General features: G+C 38.0%; 1 protein-coding gene across 1 annotated transcript; it reads right to left on the bottom strand.

Moving 5' to 3' along the window:
• Positions 1-994: 994 nt before the first annotated feature.
• On the bottom strand, positions 995-26,636 carry Kiaa0020 (KIAA0020 ortholog). The gene is made up of 14 exons (XM_013018409.1): positions 26,589-26,636; positions 25,864-25,957; positions 25,514-25,580; positions 24,147-24,321; positions 22,819-22,922; positions 21,489-21,567; positions 19,560-19,658; positions 18,772-18,825; positions 17,334-17,414; positions 8,362-8,504; positions 7,536-7,758; positions 6,483-6,570; positions 4,021-4,111; positions 995-1,269 (listed from the first exon to the last, which is right to left on the bottom strand). Exons 1-14 carry the CDS (start codon positions 26,634-26,636, stop codon positions 1,137-1,139), a joined length of 1,479 nt encoding a protein of 492 aa, XP_012873863.1. The 3' UTR covers positions 995-1,136.
• Between the last annotated feature and the right edge of the window lie 869 nt (positions 26,637-27,505).

Genomic DNA, 27,505 nt, shown 5'->3' on the forward strand with positions numbered 1-27,505 from the left:
TAGTCAAACAAAGGAGCGCTCTAATGTTGTCTTTGCCCCATTCATCTCTGCCTCGTTCCCCCACCCACACACCGGGACTCAGTTGGGTGAAAGTCAGAAAAAGAATCGGCTCTTTTGCTCTTTGGGAGAGTGGGAGAGGGCTGGCAGCTATGGGTTGGGAGCAGTCCTGGGACCCTGTAGTTTAGACAGGAAAGGTAGTCAGTTCTCCCATGTCTAACTCCAGTGGGACTTGAGTGGGTGTCCTATTACATTAGGCTATTTGGAGAGAGGACCGACTCTGAATTGCAAGCAGCACGGCGACATGAGCCTGAATGATCTACAACTCTTCTAAGCTGAGCTAAACGCTAACCCCAGTTTATTCGAACACCCTATCTGAACTCACAACTTCTGCACCGTAACACATTTACATCATCTTCCTTCTCCCTCAAATCCATTTTTGGTTTGGGACAGTCCTTAGGGAGAACGCCTCACCCTAAAGAACTACTTTATTTATGTGGATGGGAAAAAAACACACACACACAAAACCTCCAGAAACAAAGACATTTTTCCAGTGACCCTGACCTTGACACTGAGAACCAACGCAAGCTCATTCATCTAGCACATTTCTCACCAGGAGCTTCACTTACTGACTTGATTTCACACGAAACCTAACACAGAATTCAATGTATAGAACAGCTAAAAAGCCAGCTGCCCCATTGCAAGGTGCCCCCACTGAAGCCTCAAGTTCAGCCCAGACCCATCCATTTTCATCTCACTTGCCTACACAAGATCCCTCTTGGCTTTTTTCCATGTCCTGCCTTCCTCATGCATAATGGCCCTTCAAGTTCCACCTCTTCCAGGAAGCCTTCTCAAACTACTCTTCTCTAAAGGCATGAACTCATTCAGCCACTTATTTGACCCCATCATTCATGATTGACAAACTTCCCACATTACTGCCTCACACTATGATTTGCTTGGAGTCCAAGACAGAAATAGCTGGGATTTAACAAAAATAGACCATCTTTACAAACCATTTTTATAAATAGATTCATATATAAAGAAGAAACACTTGTAGCCCCTTTTTTTGTACTGGGAAAGCAGAACAGAGAACCAGCGAACAACAAAATTGGTTCCATCTTGCTCTGAACTGGTTCCATCTAGGCAGCCAGTTTCTCAAGCAGAGTCTCTACTCCTTTGCTGCTGTTTTTGTTTTTTTCCAGTGTGGGAATCAAGCATTTCAGTCCAGCTTTGACTTTATTTGCAACCTCTTGGTCAGAACCCTGTAGGAGACTGAAGAGAAAAAAAAGTAACAAATATTAAGTTTCATAACAAGCCTAAATAATCTACAATACTTATACCCAAAGAGTTTACTGTGATTCAACTCTTGTAAATAGAGTGTACATTAAAAAAAATAACCAGCTGAATTAGGAAGGATAATATCCTATATTCTGAAAGCACATAAGTGTTTTATAATCCTGAAGATGAAGTCACTCAAGCAAAGATTTAACTGACTTTTGATTATCTTAGAAATACATCCCGCTTTAAAATAACTACACATAGAATAGTTTTACTTCCCTATCCAGAGTATAAACCAGAGCAGACACTTGTGATTTCTTTTCTTTATTCATGGCACTTGAATACAGCAGGTGGCCAAGGGAAAAATCCTTGAGTACTGACTTTAACCAAGTGAATGGGTGCAGAGAAGAAAGGCGTGAGGCTAGAAGCTAGGAGTGACACGTTTTTCTTCTGAAAAACTGATAACAACACTGATAACAACAGAACCTACCTTGCTCCCTCAAAGGGAGGTTTTTGGTAGGAGAACTGAACCCAAGGCCTCAAGAAGGCTAATCATCCACTGGCTCTACCACTGAGCTACAACCTCAGCCCCAGACGTTTGTTTTCTGACACTCAAATGACCTACTGTCTGAAGGCAGGGTCTAACAGTAAGCACTCAACAAATGTTAGGTATTAAACAAAACAGCCCTAGCTTCTGCTTTCTAAAACCTTGCCCAAGTAGCCTACCACTACAGTTCATGAAAGCCTGGAAACTGCTAACAGCTGTCCTGAATTTCCAGTCCTCTCTCCTGTTCTTCAGGACCACATGTAAATGCTGATCTATTATTTCTAGAAGGAAGTCTCGTGGCCTTTCCCAAAGTCCCTAGTCATCTTGTCAATAAAAAGAATAGGTTATCAGCCCCATGTAGCATTCTACTGAGTAGGAAAGAGAATATTCTACAGCTTGCCACCTCAGAGCTGAGAAAGGGTGCAGGTAAAGTGCCCTTTTAATTGATGTCTCATTCACATTTTAAAAATTCTACACAACTTGGCTAACCACACAATGAAAAACGTGTAACAATAATTCCAATTAATGTTCAGTGAATATATTCCATATGCTTACTTTTCACAACCACTTTAGAATTCTTGTTAACCTTGTTCCACAAATACAGAAAACTACAGAAGTTCAAGAATTTTCCCAAGGAGAGACAGTAAAATGGGACTGAAAACCAGGCAATGTGTCTAGAGCCAGTGCTGCTAGATTCTATTGTATTCTGCTCCCCTAACCTAAGCTCTTTTACAGACAGCATACCGGACTGACTTTCTTTTCATTCTTTCTTTCCCATTACTGTAAAAAGATCAAGTGAAACAGACAACAGAAACAAATACATCAAAAAAATTTCAAAAAGAAAACATGAGTTTCAAGTAAAACTTCAATAAAGCAGGAAATTTTACCTAAGAAGTCAAACACACTCTTCAAAAAAATATGATTTCTGTACAGTATTTTCACAATAAAAAAAACATTAATTTACTTAACTGAGTATTATAAGGAAAGAATGTGTCAGAAGGTATTAGCATTCCAAAGGCCTAATAAAGTTATGAAAAAAAGTTGTTTTAGATAATGGATTATGGCCACTCAACATCTATTGGAAAACTAACGATTTTTAATTAGATGTAAATAAAATGATCTGTACAAACCACATGTATTTGAAGACATTGCCCATAGGAAAATAAAAATGCTCTTGAGTATTTGCATACATGCATACTAGCTCACACTATACATTACAGAAATATTTAACCTAACATTTGTTAAACTTATATAGCAAGTTGCAAGTAAAATGAAATGTGGTGGGAAAACCAAGCTTGGATTAGTATTTGTTTCTGAAACCGTGGTAACACAGCAGGGGAAGAAAATCAAGTAACTGCTAAAGCAGCACACAAATCTTTCAAAATGAATGTTACTAACAGAAGGGGCTTATCTGAGCATAAAATGCAAGGAAATTTCAATGACCTGTAAATTATAAACTCTATAGTCCAGAGAACAATTTCTAGTTCTCACACCAGTTCTCACACCACCAATTTCCCTTCATTTTACATTAGAAATAGACAACGGGCATACAGAGTTTTAACTACAAACTCTTCATGAATTCTTATAGAATCACTAAATACAATTATTTTATAAACTTGGGTATAACAAAAAACATTGTTGCAGTTTACATGGAGACAGAACTTATCCATGAAGGAAAAAATATTACTGGGTGCCAGTGGCTCAGATCTCTGATCTCAGCTACTCAGGAGGCTGAGATCTGAGATTTGAGGTTCAAACACAGCCCAGGCAGACAAAATCTCAAAACTCTTTTCTCCAATTAACCAACAAAATCCAGAATGGAGACATAGCTCAGTGGTAGAGCATTAGCTATGAGCAAAAACGTCAAGCAAGAGCTCAAGGCTGAATTCAAGCCCCATACTAGGGTTATCATATACATTTATGTTTTTAATATAGCAAAACCATCACACGATACTTTGTATATGTTATAATTCTATGATCTTTGACACCTAAAAGTGGACAATTAAAAGAAATTCTGAGAACTGATTTTTTTTGAAGGAACCATATCTGGTGGACACATCTGAACCATAGACCATGAAAGACACAGAAATATCAAACTATTATTGGGAAAAATGATACTGTATCAGACATAAATGGGAAGGAATTCTATTTTTTGCATAATCAGATTCTGCACAGAGAAAGACATCAATTATACACACCTAGAAAGAACAATGGCACCTCGATTCACACTAGCCCAGGACTTCAGGTTCTTTATACCAACATGTTCTACAAGTGTTTTTGCAAAGCAACCTGTAAAATATATAGAAACTTAATGAACATCATTGGCAAACTTCTATTCCTCTTCTTTACCACCTTTAAGCTTACAAAAGTTTTAAAAAGGTTTACTTGGTCATGTTTACATTTCTTTACAGTATTTACTGATTGAATGCTGATTTGATAGTTATTCAGGAAACAGATGTTTGATGGTAGCACCTTGTGGCTGGATGAAATCAAGTTTTCTCTCGTGGAGGAATGCTCTCGCAGAAGGTGCCACTAAACAATAGAATGACTATTCTACAATGCACAGAGCATCTTCTCCCTACAACACTTGGATATCTACACATCAAGACTACTATTCCTCTTCACTCTAGTATGTACTTCAGATTCTCAAGTTCTATGTATTATCTAACTATGTCATGTAAGTGTGACTCATTCTTTGACAAAGAAGAATTCTAATGGCAGCAATTTAGTGCAGCTGGAAGAAGGGATGGCTTACCTTAAATGCAAACATCTTGGTGGGGTAGCATGTACAATTCAATCAAAGACAACCAAAGGTAAAGATCCTTTATGAGCCACAGGACCTATGGCTATCCAGCCTCCCATGAACTTGTTTAAGAGGGACAGAGATCAGCTAGTGGCATGGCTTGTTTCCCAAAGATGACCACAGCAACATCTTATGTGCTGTGTGTATGTTTAGAAAACCCATTCCCCCAATAGGTCTTCTGTTAAATCTTGGTAGTAGTCCTGATTGCCTTTAGCAGAACATGGTAAGAACAACACCAGAAAACTCCTGAGGCTAAATCATGAAAGTACTATGGCATTATTTCCTTTGGAGATTGATTCTAAAGAACTAACCACCAGGGTAAGGAAGCTCAAGAACCTAGGAAGAAGTGCAACTATTGGTTCTTGGCCAATACCCAGTACCAAGTTGCTAGCCTAGTAGTGAGCTGCTGTCGTGGTGGATACTCCAATATGAAACTGAGCAACTCCAGGCCAGAGGTAAGCTCGACCAAACTCTTGATCAAATGATTGTTTTGGAAACTACTAGACTTTGAGGTGGCTTGTGATACAGCAATGATGAAAACAGTTAGATACAATCATTTGGTGCTACCTGAAAATGAAAAACAGCAGGCCCATACAGGCATAGGAATATCGGAGCATTTCCTTTCCTTCCCTTTGTTTCCCTGTATTTTCCTTCCTCTCCCCTTTGTCTTTTCCTCTTCTCTTTTCATATTTTCATTAAGAAAAGAAAATCACTAGAAAATTTCTTGGGCTTTAACAATTCCTCTGGCATAATCAACTTTGTAACATTTTTTGTTGTTATTTTTTATTTTTTTGTTGGTCGTGGGGCTTGAACTCTGGGCCTGGGTCCTGTTCCTCAGCTCTTCAAGCTCCAGGGAAGTGCTATACCAATTGAGCCATAGCGCCACTTCCAGTTTTCTGGTGGTTTATTGGAGATAAGAGTCTCACGGACTTTCCTGCCTAGGCTGGCTTTGAACCATGATCCTCAGATCTCCTCCTGAGTAGCTACGATTATAGGTGTGAGCCACCAACACCCAGCCATAACAATGTTTTTAATGTTTTAATGAGAAAGATACTTCACTACATGCTTTCTCTTCAATATAAGCTGCAGTGAAAACTGGTCCTTATTCTGAAAGGCTGAGTAAGAAATAACAGCTCTACTATTATATTCCTGGCCTCACAACTTCAGCTTGCCTTTAATTCATAAATTCTTGATCTCTCGCTTGTTGAGTTGGTTTTTTTTTTGCCACAGTAATAGAAAGCTGAAACAGTCTTAATCCTGTGGGGGGAACCCCGTTAGTAGCTTAAATATCCAATATAAAGAAAAGTCTGAGAGGGGAATGGTAGCTGCATAGAAGATACTGCCCACACTCCAGAGCTGAGATTCTTCAGAGCAGCTTGGCTTAGAGAAAGCACCAAGACTGGCTTGCTCTGCAGTCACATGTATCTCAATGCCAAACAAACTGGAACCTGTGCAAAATTCTAAAGAGCGTAATTTCCTCTTGCTTATACCTTTCTCCAAACTAGAGATAAAATCATGCCTTTCAATGAGAGGCAATATTATACCATCCTCAAGGAACAGACTGGCATTTTAGGTAACTGACTGAATCCACTTAAAAGTCTGAAGTAGTAGAAAGGGAAAAGAAAAGAGAGGGTAAGAAAGCCAAAAACAAAACCAAAAAATAAACCCCAAAGGAATCTTCAACACAACTTCCCCTGGGGAAAGAGCACCATTCCTAATCACTAGGTCATTTTTTATTCAGCTATCATTTTTAAACATTTGACAAACATCGTACGTGAACTCAAAAGACAGTGAAAAGTCCAAGGATGCCAGGAATTGCAGAAATTCTACATAAGATACAAGAAAGGTACAGCCTACCTTCTCTCCCATTTTCTTTCATCTTTTTATCTTGCTCTATTAACCACTTCAGAACTAGATGTCCCGCAGGATGCTCAGCAACATGAAGCTATGATGAAGCAAGAACATATTAATTCAAAAGCTGTTTTCGTCCATCTTTGGCCCACAATTCAAGCTCCATCACCACATACAGATAAGAAGTCAGTCAACTTTAAAGGCTTAAAAGGTCATTATCTAGAATACACAGCATTCTAGAGACCGCACATTTTTGCTACTTGCCAGGCCAAAATAAATGTATTTATGCAAGACTGCAATCCCCACAAAGCAGTTCAGGCTCGCCTTGGTGAACTTCACCACCGCAAAGCTCATCTGAAATCATGCTTACCAGAGCACTTTTCAGGTGCTAACTAGAGTTCTGAGGTACAAAGAAACCTCTGGGATGTATTATTTAAACACAAATGATTACAATGATCCCACAGTACCTGGGGGTGGGAGGAGGGAGTGTGTCTCTCCTTATCCAGCACAGACGAATCATGGAGAACAGATCACAGTGGGGATTGTGGTTTTACTGTGGTAATATGAAACCACTACAATTTTTCTTTTTTGGGAGTATTTGAACTCAGGGCCTCACACTTGCTAGGCTGGTACTCAAACACTTGAACCACACCTTCAGTTCTGTGAACTTTTATGAACTAAGATTTTCTTTTTGTTTTTTGTCAGTCATGGGGCTTGAACTCTGGGCCTGGGCGCTGTCCCTCAGCTCTTCAGCTCAAGGCTAGCGCTCTACCACTTGAGCCACAGTGCCACTTCTGGCTTTTTCTGCTTATGTGGTGCTGAGGAATGGAACCCAGGGCCTCATGCATGCAAGACAAGCACTCTACCACTGAGCCACCTTCCCAGCCCTGGATTAAGATTTTCTTGATCTCATGTCCCTGAGCATAAGCCACCAGCCTTTTGATCATTATCAAATGATACGATGTGAGTTAATATTAAAGGTCTTTACATCGTAGTGATTTCTCTAATGGCATTTTTATACCCTTGGGGCTTTCTCCTTATATTATAACAGTATGCTACCTCGCCATCCTTGCCTCCTGGATGTAGCTCTGCTGCTGCCAAGCTGGCGATGGCATTCATGGCAGGCTGAGCGTCGCCAATGGCAGATCCCAGAATGTCAGACACCAGCACACAGGCAGACTTATCCAGCACCACCTCGTGGGCATGTCCTTGCAGGTAGCTTAACAAAGCTGGGGAAATGGATTCCAGGAGCTCTCGGCGGCGTACCTCTGTATCTTTCTTACTGTTGGGAGTATGTTAAATGAAGTGGTATGTTAAGATGAATGACAAAGGAAAGAGGCTGATCTTATTAACACAAAACCCTGAAAAGCTTATCAAGTCTGGATCACACTCCATTAATAGTTGTCTACACTCACATTAAGCTTGCATCCCCTGGATATGAATAGTGCCTGGCATATACAAGCACTGAATAAATGAAGTGTGGCTTATGAAATAAAACACACACACACACACACACACACACTCCAAACCCATCTAAAATCACACAAAAATAATATGCTATCCACAAGATAGCATATGTTTATAATACTTGTGTGTGGACCCTACTTTCTAGGATACTCAAAACACATGATTACCAGTAGCTTGGAAAATAAAGCAGAACAAAGAAAACTGGATCACATAACTGAGTAACTGCTACATTTAGGTGCTCAGAGGTTTTTTTCTGACATGTAAGTTTTGCATTTTCTGAGAACTTAATCTGTCAAAATTATAGGTTTAAAAATAGAATTCATCTTTTGAGAAGCCTTAAAGAGAGAGGAAAGGAAGAAGTGAGCGAGAGGTGTGTATGTGTGTGAGTAAATTTCTGAAGTTAAGTCGGGTCATTTACCTGTGGGCATTGCCATCTCCTTTTTGCAGAACTTCAATGATTTCTCGGACCGTATGGGCAGGATCTCTGGGACTCAGTAAATACAACAGGACCTTTCTTCCATATTTATCGTTTATTATGTTAGGCAAAGAACTAATAATTTCCTATAAAGTTACACATAAAAAAGTCAACTGTTAGCTGCATTCCTCATGTATGCTTGGACATCAATGGTAATGAAGAATATACACTTAACTACTGTACTTAATGGCAAAGGTGAAGTTCATTCTGTTCTAAAATCAACTCAGGAGATTCACATTTGGAACACAGAGTCAATACAGTGACTGGTATTACTAAATCACCCACTGATAGTCACTGACCAAGCCCAAGGACTTAAGGAGCTATCTCTATTCACTATGACCAATATTTCTTAGGCCAATATTACCAGAGAAAGCATTAGCTGAGGTCACTGAGTAGATAGAGCTCATCTGCAGCTGCGCCCCACTGATACACACGCCCCTTTTAAATTTCTCAGCTGAGACCAAAGTGAGGGAGGAAAATAAAGACACTATTGAAAAGAGTAAGTGGTTAAAGGCTTTGAAAGTTGTTGTTTATCAATGTCAAATGAAAGCTGACTACTGTAATGAAAACTGAAGTGTATGGAGGAGGGCAGATTCCCCATGCAGTTACTAATCTCTCTGCATGGCCTTTCCCTCCACATACCCAGGATTGAGGGCCTCCCCTGCTAATGGGTGACCCAAGTGACAAAAGCAATGGTGCCTGGATCCCACTAAGTTCCCACATCGATCTGAGAAAGTCACTGCCATAAGAAATTGCTTTATTTTAAACAGAGAAAACACAATGAAAAAAAATCATCACAATTTCCCCTTCTAACTTCCCATTTCTTGTAACAAACTTCATAAATATTCAATTGCACAAGAGATTAAATACCATAGGTTCTTCTTAACTGGGTTGGGGCCACAGAAAGAAGTCATTTCAACTGGCCAGGTTTACAGAGGGGGAGTTCAGAAAGAAGAAAGGACATGATATAATAATGTGAGGCAGGGTTCTGATTAGTCCTAACTCCAAATTGTTCTAAAACAAACAAAACCCATATAACTTTTGAGGGGCAGGAATTCTGTGATGACACAGTCAGGTAGGCGTTACTTTAAAATGTCTATTTATTGGGAGAGCTTAGTACAAGAAGCCAATACATTAATTAAGTCAGCTACCAGCCACAGGATGAACATGCAGCAAAATTCAGGATCTCACAGTTGATACTGTAGCTTTAGATCCCCACACATCATGTTTCTTTTTGCAAAGTCCTAAGCCTCCCTAAATTTTTGCACAAAACCCTATGCACTTCTGATAATGAGTAAGAGTAGCTAACACTCATTAAGTGCATTAAGTGCTTACTCGGTGCAGAACAGTGCTGAGAGCTGTTCATCTGTCATGTTAAATGATTTTCACACCGCCAGTGCCCTGGTCCCAGGACCCCACCCCCCACTTGGTTCTCCTATGTACTTCTAAAGAAGTTAAGGTCAGCATAATGATTTCCAAATAAGTTTTCAGGAAAGACTCAATAGCTCTAACCATCTCAAAATGCATAGAGAATTTTACCCTCCCAAGAAAAAGAACTTAACATTTCAGTAGTACAAAGGAAGACAGAAAAAGAGAATTGAAAAAGAAATGTACAAAATTTACTACATAGAATCAAACTCTACTAACTCTCAAAAGGAGATTTGTGACATGTCGTTTTTTTTGTTTTGCAGAGGTTGAGGGTAGTACTGAATTTTAAACTCAGGGCAACATTGCTTAGGCTGGTACACTACTACTAAAGCCACTCTCTCAACCCTGCTTTTTGCTGGTCATTTTTTTTTTTCTGGTCGGTCGTGGGGCTTGAACTCTGGGCCTAGGTGTTGTCCCTCAGTTCTTCAGCTCAAGGCTAGTGCTCTGCCACTTGAGCCACAGCACCACTTCCAGTTTTCTGGTGGTTTACTGGAGATAAGAGTCTCACGGACTTTGCTGCCTGGGTTGGCACTGAACCATGATTCTCAGATCTCAGCCTCCTGAGTAGCTAGGATTACAGGTGTGAGCCACCAGCACCCAGCTATTTTTACTAGTTATTTTTGAACTTTTCTGCCAGGGATGGTCTTAGAACTTGATACTTCTGCTCTCAACCTCTTCTTAACTAAACTTACAGACATGAGCCACTGGATCTTGTTACCTGTGTTTTTGAGAGTGAGGTGTTTAGTGCCACAAACACAGCGGATCGATGGTGTATCTTTACTGTACCTTTAGGGACCTGTTTGACACTTCAACAAACTCACAAGAGGGCAGATGTTTCGTTATTTAACTTGTTAAAGAAAAGGGATGAGAATGATAAATAGTCTAGGCTATTTTCAATACTTTTAAAATAACAATCCTTTGTGGTCCTTTAAAAAATGACTGGCTAGGTACAATACCTCATGACCCCATAATTTTAATTACTTAGGAGGCAGAATCAGGGGGCAATTGAAATTTGAGGTCAACTCAGGCAAAAGTTCATGAGACCATCATCTCAACCAATAAAAAAACTGAGTGCAGGCCAGCTATGTAGGAAGGGTAATTAAGAGGATCTGGAAGACTATGCAAGTAATAAAAGCAAAATAAGTTTGCTAGGGATATGGCTCAAGAAGTACCATGCTTGCCTAGGTGCTAGGCAATCAAGTTCAGATTCCAGTATACCACTACTAAAGAAAAAGGATGCTGGTGGCCAGGTAAAGTGTGATGTGCCTGCTGTAGTGCCAGCAGAAGGTTGAGGCAGGAGGATCGCAGGTGGAGGCCAGCCTGGGCTACACAGCAGACCTTTTCTCAAAGACTAACTGAACAACAAAAATGTGGAGTGTAATTACATTGTAACTCTTCTTTCTAAGAGAGACAAGAGAGAAAAACTGTGGTGAAGAATATAAAATGGCTGGGAAGGTGGCTCAGTGGTAGAGCGCTTGCCTTGCATGCCTGAGGCCCTGGGTTCGATTCCTCAGCACCATATAAACAAAAAGAAAAAAGCCAGAAGTGACGCTGTGGCTCAAGTGGTAGAGCTCTAGCCTTGAGCTGAAGAGCTGAGGGACAGCACCCAGGCCCAGAGTTCAGGCCCCACGACTGGACCCAAAAAAAAAAAAAGAAATGTACTCATGGGCTGGGAAGGTGGCTCAGTGGTAGAGCGCTTGCCTTGCATGCCTGAGGCCCTGGGTTCAATTCCTCAGCACCACATAAGCAAAAAGAAAAAAAGCTGGAAGTGGAGCTGTGGCTCAAGTGGTAGAGCGCTAGCCTTGAGCTGAAGAGCTGAGGGACAGCGCCCAGGCCCAGACTTCAGGCCCCATGACCAGACCAAAAAAAACAAACAAACAAACAAAAAACCTGTAATAGCTACTCTATCCTAATTAGTACATTTTCCTTGGTACAAGGACAAAAGGGGACACCAAGCAGCAATGCTTTTTCATTGGTTCCACACATCTGATTGAGCAGAAAAGGCTTTTGTACTACAACAAGACTTGAAGGGACACATAAAATCGGCACATAAATGCATTCGGGTCTAGTCCCAAGATGTCCCGAACTTCACTGCCACAGGCTGTGAAGAATTTCAAACTCTAAATTCAAGTTTTTTCAGTTTAAAATGTTGAATGTATACAGCTTTTATAAATAAGCGGTATTAAACATGTAATACTTAATTCATGGCCATTTCACTTTCATGCCAGCTTTCCCTGTCACTCAAAACACAACACAAGCAGGTGTTAATTAGCACTGCCCTATTTCTCTTTAACCGTCATTACAGAGAAAAGGGACAGAAATTCTAGATTATCATGTGGAGAAAACTAACAATTTCTTTAGCGTGTATAAACAGATAGGAGCCAGATATCGATGGCATGGACAGATGATAGTGTACTGACTTTGGTAAGCTGGCAAGCTGTGTTTTGAAAATCCTCCACTTTCTGGGGACTTCAGCTCCCTCGTCTGTACAGGAAATGACATACCACCCTGACCCACAGGATGTTCCCACCAGCACACCAGGACATGCACACGAACTCAACTCTGCCTTAAAGTCATCGTTTTCCCATTGAACACATGCCTGTCACTCTACAACACCCTTAAATGTGGCAGTCATAGCTTTCTCCCTTATGAGAAACAGTACAAACAATGATACATTTAAGTTTGTCTTAGTTTCTTCCCTAAGAACACACTTCAGAACCATGAAGCCTTTTATTGGAATTTTGTCTTTTAAAGCAGTAGTGTGAACAAAACAGAAGCATAGGAGAATGATGGCCTCCCTCCCAAGATATCTTTGGCCAGCTCTGACCTCCTGCCAAATGCCGTGGCACTTTCTTTGCCAACCTTCTTCAAAGAGGCCAGGTAAAGGTCAAATCAGACACACACAGGAAATAGAGTTAGAGTAAACAGATTTTCCACAGGAGACAAAAACCAGCCAAAGTTCATGTATAGGGATAAGAAGAAATAAAAACGATGTTGGCCATAAGAAGCTAAGATATAGAAAAATGGATGAGTTAATGATAAGTTAAAAATATAAGAAATTTAAATAATGGATATTAACAGAAATGTTAAAGGAAGGTTAGACTACTCTGTAGCCTCCTGTTTTACTTTAAAAATAATGTGGGTGGACTGGGAAGTTGACTCAGTGGTAGAGTGCTTGCCACACATGCATGTGGTCCTGGGTTTGATTCTTTAGCACCACACAGGCAGAAAAAAGCCAGAAGTGGTGCTGTGGCTCAAAGTGGTAGAGTGCTAGTCTTAAGCTGAAGAGCTGAGCGACAGCGCCCAGGCTCAGAGTTCAGGCACCATAACTGAGGACAAAAAAAAAAAAAAGTGGGCATTTTAGGGCTGGGTATGGTGGCAGATACCTGTAACACCACATTGCTTAGGAGGCAAAGTGGGAAGACTGAAGTTTTCAAAGTTTGAGACCAACCCAGGAGAAGGTAGCCCCAGAGCCTATCTAAAAACACCCTGAAAGCAAGAGAACTGGGGTATGGAAGAAGTACTAGTGTGCTGGCCAGCAAATGTGAGGCCCTGGGTTCTAGCCAGTACAGTAAACAAACAAACCCTGTGGAATTTTATTGCACAGTACCTTTTTGGCTACATTGAAAAACTGGTAGGTATAGCTCAACAGGGTTTTAGTTTTGCAATACTGAAAGTCTTGGAGACGGGTTGTACATCAATATGAAGACATTTACTACTACTACTACTATTGATAATACACTTAACACTGGTTAAGGAGGTATCTTTTACAATAGGTATCATACCTCAATTAAAAGGAAAAAAAAAAACCCAGAAGGGTCTATGTGGAACTGACAGCATTAAGGCAAGAGGGGCCACCTTAGAGAAGGCACACAACATCATTCTCCTTAGCTCCTCATCCCACCTGACCTGTCCCACTTATTTCCCCATCTAGTTGATGGAGATCTCTAAGTCTGTACACCCTGTATCAGATTAGATTAAATGTTATGTGAATGAATGGTAAAAGGAACAACATGAGATCTGATTGGGCTATCAGAGAACACTATCTGGGGGCTGGACTGCAGAACGTAAGGAGTGATTATCAAGCTATGATTTCAAGCTGCCATGCAGAAAATGCAGTCACTGGAAAGAGAATACTCAACTATACTGCATTTTCTTGGCTGCATAAGGCAATGGGTTTTATAGTAACTGCGTAAACAGACACATGACTGTGTAAGTGCCAACAAGCTCCCACAACCCAGCAATTCTGGTAAGCAATGCCTTAGAGAAACTTTGAATGTGTGTATAAGTAAACCTGACTGCAAAACTCAACTACCTAACTTGAGGGCTGGAGGAGGAAAATAGTGGAAGAACAATGAAAGGGCTAACACTGATCAACATGCCCTGTACTTAACCTTGACTTAGAGAATTGTTACTCTGTGGACAACTACTTAATAAAATAAAGTTTGTTCACAAAAGTATCTGGAATAGCAAAATCTAATACAAAGTAAAGAACCTTTTTCAGGGCTTGGGGATTGCTGTTTAATTATTTTTCAGCGCAAAGATGGGATTGAGTACTTTTTATGCTAGGCCAGTGCTTTACCACTAAGCTTACACTGATAGCTCCTCAAAAAGTAGTTTTGAAAACTGGAAAATAAAAACAAAAACAAAAAACAACCAACCAGGCAGGAATGGTAGCATACATCTGTAATCTTAAGAGTTTGGGAGGCAGGGGCAGAAGGAATGTAAGTTGCGAGGCCACTCAGGAGAGAGAGTTCCAGGCCAGCCAGTCAGCTACATAGTAAGACCCAGTCTTAAAAACAAAAAACAAAAGCAACAAAAAATACTGTAAAAAATAAATATCTATCACCAGGAAAATACAACAAAATAAATCAATTACAATGTATTATACAGAATACTACTTGGCCACAAGAAATAAGTGATTTATGACAAAACCAGGGAAGTTATGGTCCATGGGTCAAATCCAGCCTGCAGCCTTGCCTTAAGAAAATGGATTTTACTTTCCGGAGAAAAATGAGGGGTGGGGTAAAAAGTTTGACAAGAAATGTACTTATTACTTTACTTATGTAACTGTAACCCCTCTGTAACTCACCTTGATAATAAAAAATGGATTTTATGTTTTAAAGAGTTATTAAGAAGAATAAACAAATAAGAATTTGAGATACTGGATTACCCAGAGTTGTAAAATATTTACTACCTGGCCCTTTACAAAAAAGGCGTCCTGAGCCCTCATGCTAAATCTCATAATATAAAGCCAAATGTAAAAAGCACCTGGCAGAATACAGATGCCATGTCTCTTACAGAAAACGTGTAAATATTCAAAATAATATTACACTTCACATCTAACAGACATTTTATTAGAGTATTTATTGTATTAATCTTTAAGTACTCTTATAAGGCATTAAAACTATGCATTAATATTTATTCAACCTCAAATAGCAACAGGCAAATGTACCAATTCCCTTTCCAAGGAACTCTGCTGTTCAACCAGCTGCACAGATCAGTGCCTCCACTGCAGACTGGATCATATTTTCTAATATGTTTATTTCAAAAAGTAAAATAAAAAAGAAATAGTTTGTATCCATATTGAAAGGGAGAAAGGCTGTTAACCAGGCTGTGATCTCAAGTTCAGGAAATCTGGGTACCCTGAATCTACATCTTTGCAACACTAAAACTTTTTTTTTCAAAGGCTGGGCACAGCGCAACAAGTTTTTGTGGTGGATGGGTGGGAAAATGCAAGAGCAATTAGCATTCCAGAATTTTATCACGGGCTGCATAGTTTAATAATACACAGAACCTGTGGCGCATTTGTCAGTGAGAGATGGATGAAAGGCAGGACTGGAAGAGCCAGCCATTCAGGGGAAGCTGTCTTAAGTAAGAGTCTTTAGGAATGTGGGTTAAATAGTTGTGGTCCTTGAGATGATAAGCACAGGAATTAAAACTGTTTTAACAGCAACTTTAAGTGGAAGAAATTTTTGGGGAAAACAAATTAATCCAACATAATTCTGGGGACTCTTGAAGAAAGTTTGAATCCAACTGGAACAGTATGCAAATTTCAGTTGTTGTAAAAATATTCAACAAAGGCAAACTTTGAAAAGCTCAGCCTGTTTCCATTCCTGTCAAACAACTTTATTCATTAGCCAATTCCATGGCCTCCCATCTCTGTCACAGGAATGAAAAACAGTCACTATTGATTGGAGTCAAAGGGTAATAGAGTCACACGAAAAATGTCAAACTACTGGATCTGTGACATCCAGGTCTCGCCAACTGGTTTCTTCCCACAATCCTATCCCAAAGAAAGTCTTCACAATCTTAAAATAGTAAAGAACAAAGTTTGAGAATGACAGCGAGGGCATGAGAAATTCACACGCTGGACTGATAGCTGGCATTTAGGGAAACAAACCTTCCTTCTACTAGCACATATATTTGCTACCGACACCAAGTAATACTAGTCCACAGTAGGGGCTACAGAGGGTGCAGAGGGCTACAGCACAACCACCTGACAACAGGTAGATTTTTCAGGTTCACCCACAGTACCATCTGTCACCAAGATTTTCCCAAAAAAATCAACTAGCGTAAACCTGTTAACTAGTGTAAACCTATTCATCCTCAGATGAACAAATTATGGTTTACAGATTATGTGATTTTCAAGGTATTTCCAATTCTGGCCACTTCTACTAACATTGAAATAGTTTATTCCCACTCTTGCAATCTCTACCACCTTCTCAACACCACTTGAGTACTAAAGGTAACAGGAGAGAGGGAATCATGGAATCAGTCAGAAAAAGGAACAACCATTGCAGGATAAATGAAAAACCAATAGTTCAGAAAATGATCTTTCCTTAGGAATAGTTTCCTGAGATAACAACTATTTCAGAGTTTTTCTGAAAGGTAATTTTATTAGCAAGCTTCTTGACTGTAGTACTTGCAACTTTATGTAGTCACTATACCAGAGTCGAAAGAACTGTTGAAATGTAAAAGGAAGTTAGTCTTTTAATCTGGCTCTACAAAAGCTTTCATATGGCTTTAGAAGGCTCCATGACCAAGTTCTATGAGCCTTTCTTATTTACCCCTTCAGCCCAGCCCACATGGACTGATAAAGAACTTCAGAGGCAGTGTGTATAGAGAGAATGTTGTGATGCTATGAAAACAAATTTCTGAACAAATCTCAACACTGCTTCCATTTTTTAGTATATTGAACAGTGTAATATACCATGTGTGGTATTCCAGGCCAAAATAAAAGGACTAAGCCTTAATTTAACCAGTCTTTAATTAATTTAAGCAGTATTAGTATCAAGTTACAAGGCTATGACTTCTATAGGATTAGAGAAACTCCAAAATAACACTTGAGTACTAAAACATATCGAAAAAGCTGGTAAAAAAAAAATACACAGAAAAGTCTTTACACAGCATGTGTGAAATCAAATTTATGCATTCTTCTACTGAAGTAGAAGTGACTTGAACACAAAACCTTAAGAAGTACTTACGGATATGATTATCTGCTTTACAAGCTTAGTATCATCAATACAATCAAATGCTGCCAACAACACCAAGTGAGAGTACTGGCCCTGAAATTGGAAACGAGAGAGGTGAGAAACACTGCAAAGATTTTGCCTCTTACTTCCTGTGGAGTCACTGTATAAAGGTTACTGACATTGACAACTTGTCCAACACAATGTAAATACAAGTGAATAAAAGCCACACAAATGAACTTTCTATCAGGACCTAGTTAATTATACTCTAGAGATAAGATAGACTTTAAAAAAAAAAAGAAAAAAGGAAACAGAAAAGCATCCGGTTAGACCAAGAACCACCAATATCTGAAAATTAAATAATACTTCTAAGTAATTAATCATTCAAACCCATGGGCTTATTGTTCCCTTTAGAAGTCAAAAACACAAACTTCAACCACTGTTGAATTTACTGATATAAGCAAACTCTAAAATCAAGGCAATCAAATTAATTTAGTAGCTCTAAAATGTCCATACAGTTTAGAACGTTCTATTAACATTCTATTTTTACTCACATCAAACTTAAGTTTAAAATTGACATTTGCATCATAAAATATTCTCAGACTTCAGCAACAGCTCATGACAGAACACTACATCTTACTTTGTTCCGGCAAAGCTAGCAGTGGTTCAGTGGTTTCTTACTAGCTCTTCTAAGCCCTAGCACTGCAAAATACAATCACACAGAATCAATTTTATCTTAGTCTGAATTAGCAGTTGCTCTATTAGGCATGTATCATTGTTAGTAGTTTTCATGGAGTTTTTGCAGTAATAAGTTGCTGACTATGAAATATTCCATTCCCCAGTAAATGAGAAAATTCCTGATGAACTAAATCATCAATCAACACAAAAAGATTATATTTAGTATATGTATTCTAGTTATAGTATATTTATTTATATACACATTTATACTACTATATAGTAACATACAAAAATCCTTTATATCTAAATACATACGAAAACTATTTTGGAGGCCATTAATCCTCAGGAAAAACTATCTTTTATACCCAGTAACCCCATTACAAAGCTATTATTTCATCTCCAAAGGATTCAAAGGATCTAAAATATTTAACTAATCAAATTTTCCATAACCACAACTGAAGTTTGCCATAGGAAAAAAAGACACATTTTAACTTGCTATGGTTTTGGTAGTAATAAAAAAAAACTATATCAGTTTTAGCATATGTGTGCATATACACAGACACATACTTTTATAGCCACACAAAAGGGGAAAATAAAGAACACATGTCATAGGAACCCCACTTTATGTAAATAATAGAAAAAGATAGACATATGCATAGACTACAATAAATTATATCAATTTTGTTCTTGCCAATTTTCTGAATTACCCAATTTCCTATAAGATATGAATTCATCTACTATTTAAAATAATGAAATATCCTTCTGCTCTACTTACATTTGCCACTTTTTCAATATAAGTCTTCATTGTTTTCACAATCACTTTTCTGTCCTTAAAAAAGGAAAAATTGACCCCATGAACTTTTTATAGATTAAGCTTATTTCATAGGTAAGAGAACCATTATTATAGAATATTTAACTTTTGACTGCCAATTTATTTATTAGTAAAAATATCAGTTAAGCAGCCAGGATGTAAAGATAGGAATATGTTACATAATTCTTATATAAACAAATATGGAACTATGAATAATAAAACTACCACTTACAGCAGTGAGACATGATTCATCTTTCTAGTGTCCGACATGACTTCAAACATATAAGTCTAGTAAACAAAGACTATCTAATCTTGTACTTACTGAAACTTAAACTGCAATAAGGAAAACGTAGACATAGAACCTAACTGTCTCTGAAAGAATTGTAGTGATGAAAAATTACTTCTGTTAAAAATCAGTGATTAACAATGAACTTTACCTCTCCCCAAAAAGTTACCACTGGAGTGCAAGTATGACCAACACTTCATTACCTTCCCCTCAACCAATACGATCATTAAGTGAGAAATAAAAAAACCTATCAGGTTTATTTGCTTGATGCATTTCTTCTCATGCTCCGATGAAGCCTAAAGATTATCATTAAAGCAAAGAAGAAACGCTTGGCCCAAAGAAACTGCCGAATTCCTATGAAACCCTGAGACATAAATTTGAGAAGGCAATATTATGTATGTGTGATTGGGGAAAGACCAAAGCCCAGCAGGTGCAGGCAGCAGACAGTGAGTGCTGACACACTGACCTTAGGCGTTCCGTGCCACAGGCAGTGCATAGCCACTCTGGCGCCATCATGTGTGTGTGCAAGGTATATCACGGCTTCACGGATGGCTTCAATCAGCTCCTGGTAGGGGGAAATGGTAGGTTATATGCTTGTTTAGTTTCTTTTTTCTTTCTTTATGCTGCTTTATCTGTTTACAGGAAAGATGTCAGGTAAAGAACACACAGTCAGCAAAGAATTTTTAAGTCTGTACACAAACAGAAATATAGTCTCTTTTGATAAAAGTCTTTTCCATTGAAAAGTGCTGGTAGGCAATTTCTATTAAGCAGACTTTTACCAATTGCTATTTAAGAAGGTCACAGGCTGTATGTATAATATTCTAAACAATTTTTCAGAAAAAGAAGTTTGAGAGGTAGAAGTGCTAAGAAGGGAGTTTTTTTTTTTTTTAGCACATCAGCTAAAGTAAAAAATAAATAAAGCAAATGCTCTTCTCTAAGAAACAAGCATGTCATAAATTCTTTCTGGGGGATTTTCTGTTTAGTTTATTTCCACAATTATATTAACTTTACTATAAACCACTCAACGAACATTTCCCTAAGGATCTCTGTACTAACATTTAGGCTTAGCCTTCACCTATAAATAACCTCTTTCTTTGTTAAAAATAATACTAATTTCCTACCGGTTTAATAGAATCTTTCTCCTTTACTTTCAACATATATAATTTCCTATTTTCAAAGTGTAAATAAACACACAGGATGTAAATGAGTTCTGGCAATTAATGGTTACAGAAACACATTTATTCTATTCCCAATTAAAATTTTACATTAGGTATGGAGACAGAAAAATAACTACCTAATTTCATCAATAAGGAACAAGCAATTTCATCCTTTAGTATCTTATAATTCTTTCCCAGGATGCATCTCAAGAATGACTTCAGACAACATACCTGGACTTATGACTCTCTTTAAAGCTATCTGGTTACAGTTATGTATATATTCTAATTATATCCCCAGTTGTTTTTTTATAATCTCTTTTGAAATTATCCTCCAGTGTCAGAAAAGATTATTCAATTCAAAATGCTGGGATTTTTTTTTCATGTGTTTGTTTTTGTTGTTACAAGAACTCATTTAACACTAAAAAAGACAAAATACTCTGTACCACTGAATATATTCATGTGAACACTGTCAGTTAGGATATACAGATTTGCCTAAGGCTATCCAGAGGTGTAAGATACTCACTTGTGCAAGCAAAGAAAAATTCTCCAAGAGGAAATGCTGCTCAAGTCAGAATACCTTTATAAGCTCAGCTGGAGGACTACCGCTGAGAGATTAATTTTGCAGGCTAGTTCTGAGAATATCAAAGTTATTGTGAGTGTACATGCTGACATATTAGTTAGCGCATGTGATTAGAAAATGAGGATGGGTGGGCAAGATGTTCACAGCATGATGAGGCTGCAAAGTTCAGAGAACTAAAATATGAATTCCCATTTGTACTTCATCACTGACTTGAAGGGCAGTGCAATTTACTACATTCACCATTCCTTCTCCTAAGGTCCAGGTTTTCATGGGCCATTTAGCTTTACATTAAGTATCTTCCCTTAACCTTTAACATGGGTATGATTACTATTGCTATTATTATTTTGCATTGGCATACTTTAAATTAAAACTAGATGAGTACTGAATATTCTTCCAATATTAATTTTAAGTTAGGTGGAAGTTACTCAGGATTATAATTAAAATATAAAAATTCCAACAGCATTAACAAAATTACAGTCAACTCTATTGTTTCCTGTGAAAAAAAATAAATAACTGGGAAGTCCAGTGAATTATCTGTTCTAAATAAGAAAGCAACTCTAAAATTCCTTAAGAGACCATGTACATCAAAGTAGCTCTTCAAATGCCTATATAGCTTTTTCTCTTTGCTTAACTTTAAGAACAAAATCCACAAACTTACTGATCTGAGTTTTGGAGGTGCATAGGTAAAAAAGTCCAAAAATACTTTATGGACCAAGGAGTGTTTAATCACAGCTTCCCTGAAAACAAAAGAGGAAAAAATCAGATCTGGTGAAACAGTCACACAAAGATAGGTAACTTGGTTTTTCCTAATAGGATCTAGACAAATAAATATAATATGTTATTTATCTGTCTAAATATAATTTGCCACAGTATTGACTGTATCTTTCAGCAATACTATGATTTCTGACAAAAAAAAAACCTGCAGAGTGTAAAATTGATTTAGTGTCATCCATGACCAAGACAAAGTATGACTTTCTAGTATCTAATCAGCCAAAATGAAATCATCACTCAACATATACTCTACTTTCTTCAATAAGGACATCTTATATTATTCCCCTCACACTGAACACATGAATAGAAACACAAATGCTATTTTGCCATTGCTCTTTTCTTTCTGTTAAGCATTCTTCAAAATCAGTCTCATAAAATAATTTTATGAGGATTAAAACTTGAATAGACAAAAACAAAAAAACAGTTTAAGCAACAACAACCTCTTCTGAATCTATGCCCCCTAGTGTCACACTTGGTGAATTCAGTCCATTGTACAATGGAGGGTGATGCTCTGGACCAAAGACCTAAAATTCACATTCACAGTCTACAAACAACAGAAACTACTGTAGGCAAAGCACTGTTAAGTGCTTTGGAAATATTAACCCATTTAATCATAAAACTCTGAAGTAGGCACTACCATTAGAATATTATTATCCCAACTTTATAGATATGGAAACTGAGGCAGAAATTAGGCTGTCCAAGGTTACATGTTTTATAATGGTAGGAATCACACCTAGACAATCCAGTCCCAGAAGCATTGGTCCCAATCACTTTGCTATGGTACCAATGCCAATGGGTACCATATATACAGAGTTCTAAGTCTTATAACCTATGAAGTATTTGAGTACTTGTTTTTAGCTTGTTTTTATCGAGACAAGATCTTGCTTATGTAGCCCAGGTTGGCTTCGAGCTCATGATCCTCGTGCCTCAAACTCCCTGCTAAAATTACAGCTTTGGGGAAAAAATGGTTCGTTGCTTTAAGAAAGTTGATGAAGCTATTATTACACATTACTGAGTATGATGTAAGACTAGGGAGCATCTTCTCTTCGAAGGAAAAATGGTTTCAAATCAGAATTTTTCTATCCTCACCTAGGACAGATAAATAACAATAAAGATGAAATATCTGCCCTCCCTGGGTAAGGATTATGCAAAACTTTCCCTTTCCAAAGGCCTCTTGCAAATTTGTGAAGAAAAAAAACAAAAAAGCTCTCTCTTACTTTTGGGCCATTGGAGTTAGAATCTGTTTCATTTCATCCATAATAAGTTCTAGTTTTCCTGGCTGTGCCTCTAACACTTTTTCCAGTGTTGGGTGATCTGCAGACTGCAACAAAAGAAAAATCAAACTCCTTTAAAGTCAGTTTCCTCACTTCAGAACGTGGAACAATTACAGCCATTTAAAATAAGTTTAAAATGAGCTTAAGATGCCTATCAGATGTTATCTGATTCTTACTCTATAAACACATGTAAATACAGTCATTCCTTGGTATCTGTTTAGGGTTGGTTCCAAGAATCCCTATGGATAAACAAATCTGAGGATGTTCAATTTCTTACACAAAATAGTAAGTTTTGTTTTTTAAATGACTCATATATACATTCCTGTACACTTAAAAATCATCAAGATTCCTTAATATACCTGAGAATGTAAATGATACATAAATAGCCGCCATACTATATTGTTTTTGGGAAAACGGCAAGGAAGAAAAATCTATGTACATCCTGTACAGTAAGAACATATATTTTTTGAAAGTTTTTGATCTGTGGTTGTTTGGCTCCTTTAGCAGAACCTAAGGATATGGAGGACCAACAGTACCAAAAAACCCAGTTAAAAACAATTATAATCAACCACCCACCCAATGGGACTTGCCAACCACTTATTATGTGACTAATCATAAGACTGAGTAGTAGTTCATAAATACTGCCACCATGTATTTTGTAATTAGTGGACATTTCTAGAAGCTAAATACTACAAAAAATAAATAGCAACAACAAGTTTAGCTTAGGAACTAAATTTAATGGAGGCAGCCAGTGCACATCCCTTCAAAGGCATGTGTATATTACTGCCCCAAGGCTGGACACAGTTCCTCAAACTATGCTACTCCCATTACTGGCTATGCTCAGAATCAATCTTGTGCTTTATTCAAAGCCAGGTCTACTTACTCTCTTTTCACTCAAGACAAAATGTGAGTATAAGGGGAATGCTAAACCACAAAGAAGAGCGGGAGGAATCTAATGAGCTATGGTCACAGCTCGCTAAGGTGCCTGCTCTGCTTTGATATTGATTAAATTTTTTTACCTCAGTTTGACAGGAGGTGACATAAAGTACTTGGGACGGAGCAGCAGAAACAGGATTTCAAGGTAACATTCAGGAAGAAAACTGTAAGAACAATCACTTGCTCACTGTAGCCCAGACAAAAACAATTTAAGAACACAGGAGGTATAAGCATTCTCTTGAAGGACCAGCCAAGGTAAAAATGTGTTCTAAAATTAGGCAAAGTAAGTTAAGGATAAGCACACAAGAAGGGAACAAAAAACTTAGAAATGTCACCTTATAAAGCTGAAAAGTGTTCCCATAGAGCTCCGCTGTCAGCATGCCCCTCTGCTCCAAAATGGCTTTGTCATTGTAGGCATACTCCACGATGGCGGAGGCCTCTGTGTGCCGCAGCAGCCTCTTCACGTGACCTTTGAAACTTTTGATGATCTCTGCAATCTGCGGCTTACTTCTAAACTCAACAGAATCACGAATAAAGTAGGTGATAGGAAGAGAAAGCAAGGTGACAATAAATCATAATTTACACATCCTAACACCAACGAATCAATGAGTGTCTTCCACAGAGAAAAGCTCAGGAGCAGGAAAATGAAACTGCCTAGTGTTTTCACGTCAGCCTTGAACTGACTACACAGACAGCATTCACAGGTGAGAAACCTAGCTCTGCTGACTGACTGAAAGTGCTGAGCAGGTTCTATAACCCTCTTATACCTCAGTTTCTGCATCTATAAAGGAGAAGTAAAGTTTCTGTGAGGACTAAAAGGATTCAAAGAATACAAATTGCCAGTTTCAATCCCACTAAATTCTTTAGCTTGAGAAAAAGGAGAGATTAAGAAAACAGAAAGTCAAAGCCAAAGATGCAGGGAAACAGAATAAAGTATTCCACCCACTTTTTTTTTTGCGGGGGCGGGGGGGAATGCTGGTGCTAGGGCTTAAACTCAGGTCCTGTCCCTAAATTTGTTTAAGGTTAGTGTTCTATTACTTGACCCACTTCCAACTTTTTGGTAGTTAAGTGAAAGTAAGGGTGTCATGGATTTTCCTGCTCAGGTTGGCTTGAAACTGTGATCCTCCTGAGTAACTAGGATAAACCTCTTGGTTTACTCTAAAATAACCAAACAACTAATAATAGCAAAGAGTACTTTTTTCCAACATTCTGTCAACTATATGTCACATATTTTTGTTGTTACTGTCAAATTCACTGAAAAAGATTAGTCAAGACAAGTACCAATTCCACCTAATTTAGGATACCCATCTTCGTATTTCCTAACCCAATGATCTTACCTCATTCTACTCATCAGCCCCTCTTAATTCTCTACCCTCTAAACAGTATTAACTAATTAACAGTGATTACTCCATCACTCTTCTAGAACTTTGAGATATAAAAATAGCACCTTAACAATGATAAAGACAGACCATAATTTTATATTGATTTCAATAATAACACAAGCATCTGCCTATGACCATGAACTTCTTTAACAATAAATTATAATGGTAGTAGGAACTCAACTCAGGACCTTCGTGTGTATGTTAGGCAAGCACTTTTCCACTGAGCTACACCCCAGACTGACCAGACTTTTCTAGTAACTCAACCACAGCCACAGTCCAAGAATTTTTTTTAAAGTACATTATCATAAATTGCAACTTACCCATACATGAGAAATTTCTTAACAATATTTCTGGAATATTTGGCTTTACTTAATTCAACCAAGTCACCTGAAAAAAATAAAATGCATTACAATGATTTGACAATTCCATTTTTTTTTTTTGGTCGGTTGTGGGGCTTGAACCCTGGGCTTGGGCGCTATCCCTCAGCTCTTCAGCTCAAGGCGAGCACTCTACTACTTGAGCCACAGCGCCACTTCCTGATTTTACAATCTCATTTTATATGTTCAGAAACAAGGGGAAGAAGTAAATAAATGAACCATTCTGGAAATATAAGTATCTCTATTTGTTTATATATATAGAGAGAGAGAGATTATATCTTCAATATAAATACCTCGCAGTTCTTCAAAAGCCTGTTTTCTCTGCTCTTCATTACCATACTGAATGTAACACTGGATCACACGTGTGGAATCATGTGCAAAGGCAATCTGTAGGAGATACAATTTGAGCTTTTAGACTGAATCTCCCTTTAGAGTAATTTCTTTTTTCTTCTTCGTTCTTTTTTTTTTTTTGCTACCTTCTTTAAAATTCCTTGTTATAAGAAAAGTAGTCCACTGTGGGTAAATTACATCTATATTACCCAAGAGTAGAAATATGTGTTTAATTACATAGAATATAATTTAGTTTCTTCTGCCTATCACATCTGGCAGGTTTCCTACCTTCCGATCTCTCACCTCTAATCTCTCTTACTTTGAGGTCTAAATAGGAAAAATATCTTTAAAGCAAGCTCATTGGCCATATAGTGTACATCCCTATGTGTACATCAACATAAACAGCTTCACTTTTTTAAAAAGATAGTAATGCTCTGGAGGCAGGGATAGATCATTCTGCAATATTTCTATCATCGTAATTAAAACTGCCACACAATCTGTGGATTATATAGATGAACAGTATTTCTTTCTCTAAAAGTTGTCTTCCTTAAAAGGAATATTCCAGTTTTAAAAGTCTAGTGCCTGGGTTTTTCACCAAAGTGGCCAAACAATGTCTAACTATGCTAACCAAAGACATATAGACAGAAGTTGAACAATCTAGAAGTTTTGTCTCATAATAAATACACACCGTATTTATTTCTGATGTTTTCATTTTCAACATATAGGATGGCTGCATTTGGTCCTCCAAAATGTAGGATTCAGTGATCAGCTTTCTACAGCAACCCTCACAAATCAACAGTCACATCAGCTTTTATAAGGCAAAAAGTAGCAGTCTGCTTCAAAAGTATTTGTTGCTCATTTCAAATTTTTTAATTCGAATATATGAAAAGGTGAAAATAAGCCTCCATCAAAGTCCTGGATTTCATAATTTTTTTAAGGGAGATTTTTATAGAAATCTTCGGTTAACTTCCCTTTTTTTGGCTGGTCATGGGGCTTGAACTCAGGGCCCGGGTGCTGTCTCTGAGCTCTTTTACTTGAGTTACCATTCCACTTCCACTTTTCTAGTGGTTAAATGGAGGTAAGAGTCTCAAGAACTTTCCTGCCTGGGCTGGCTTTGAATGACAATCCTCAGATCTCAGCCTCCTGAGTACCTAGGATTACAGGCATGAGGCACTAACTTTGGTTAACTTTTTTAAAAAGGTGAAACTGTTTATGTTGATGTACACATAGCTTACTTTAAAGCTATTTTTCTTATTTAAATCTCAAAGAGAGATTCAAGGTAAGCAATCAGAATGTAGGAAACCTGTCACACTGAGGAAGAAACTTAACTACTCCCAGTCCCATACATATTAAATGCACAGTAAGAAGACAGAAATTAAATGAGACAAACTGCACTGGTTAGCACAATTCCTCCATAGCAAATAACTGACCAATATAATATTATCATTGTCAAAAAACAAAAAAACCATGGGCTAGGAAGGTGGCTCAGTGGTAGAGCGCTTGCCTTGCTTGCATGAGGCCCTGGGATCGATTCCTCAGCACCACATAAGCAAAAAGAAAAAAGCCAGAAGTGGCGCTGTGGCTCAAGTGGTAGAGCGCTAGCCT

The sequence above is a fragment of the Dipodomys ordii genome, unplaced genomic scaffold, assembly GCF_000151885.1.
Source record: "Dipodomys ordii isolate 6190 unplaced genomic scaffold, Dord_2.0 Scaffold40, whole genome shotgun sequence".
Classification (NCBI taxonomy): Eukaryota; Metazoa; Chordata; class Mammalia; order Rodentia; family Heteromyidae; genus Dipodomys; species Dipodomys ordii.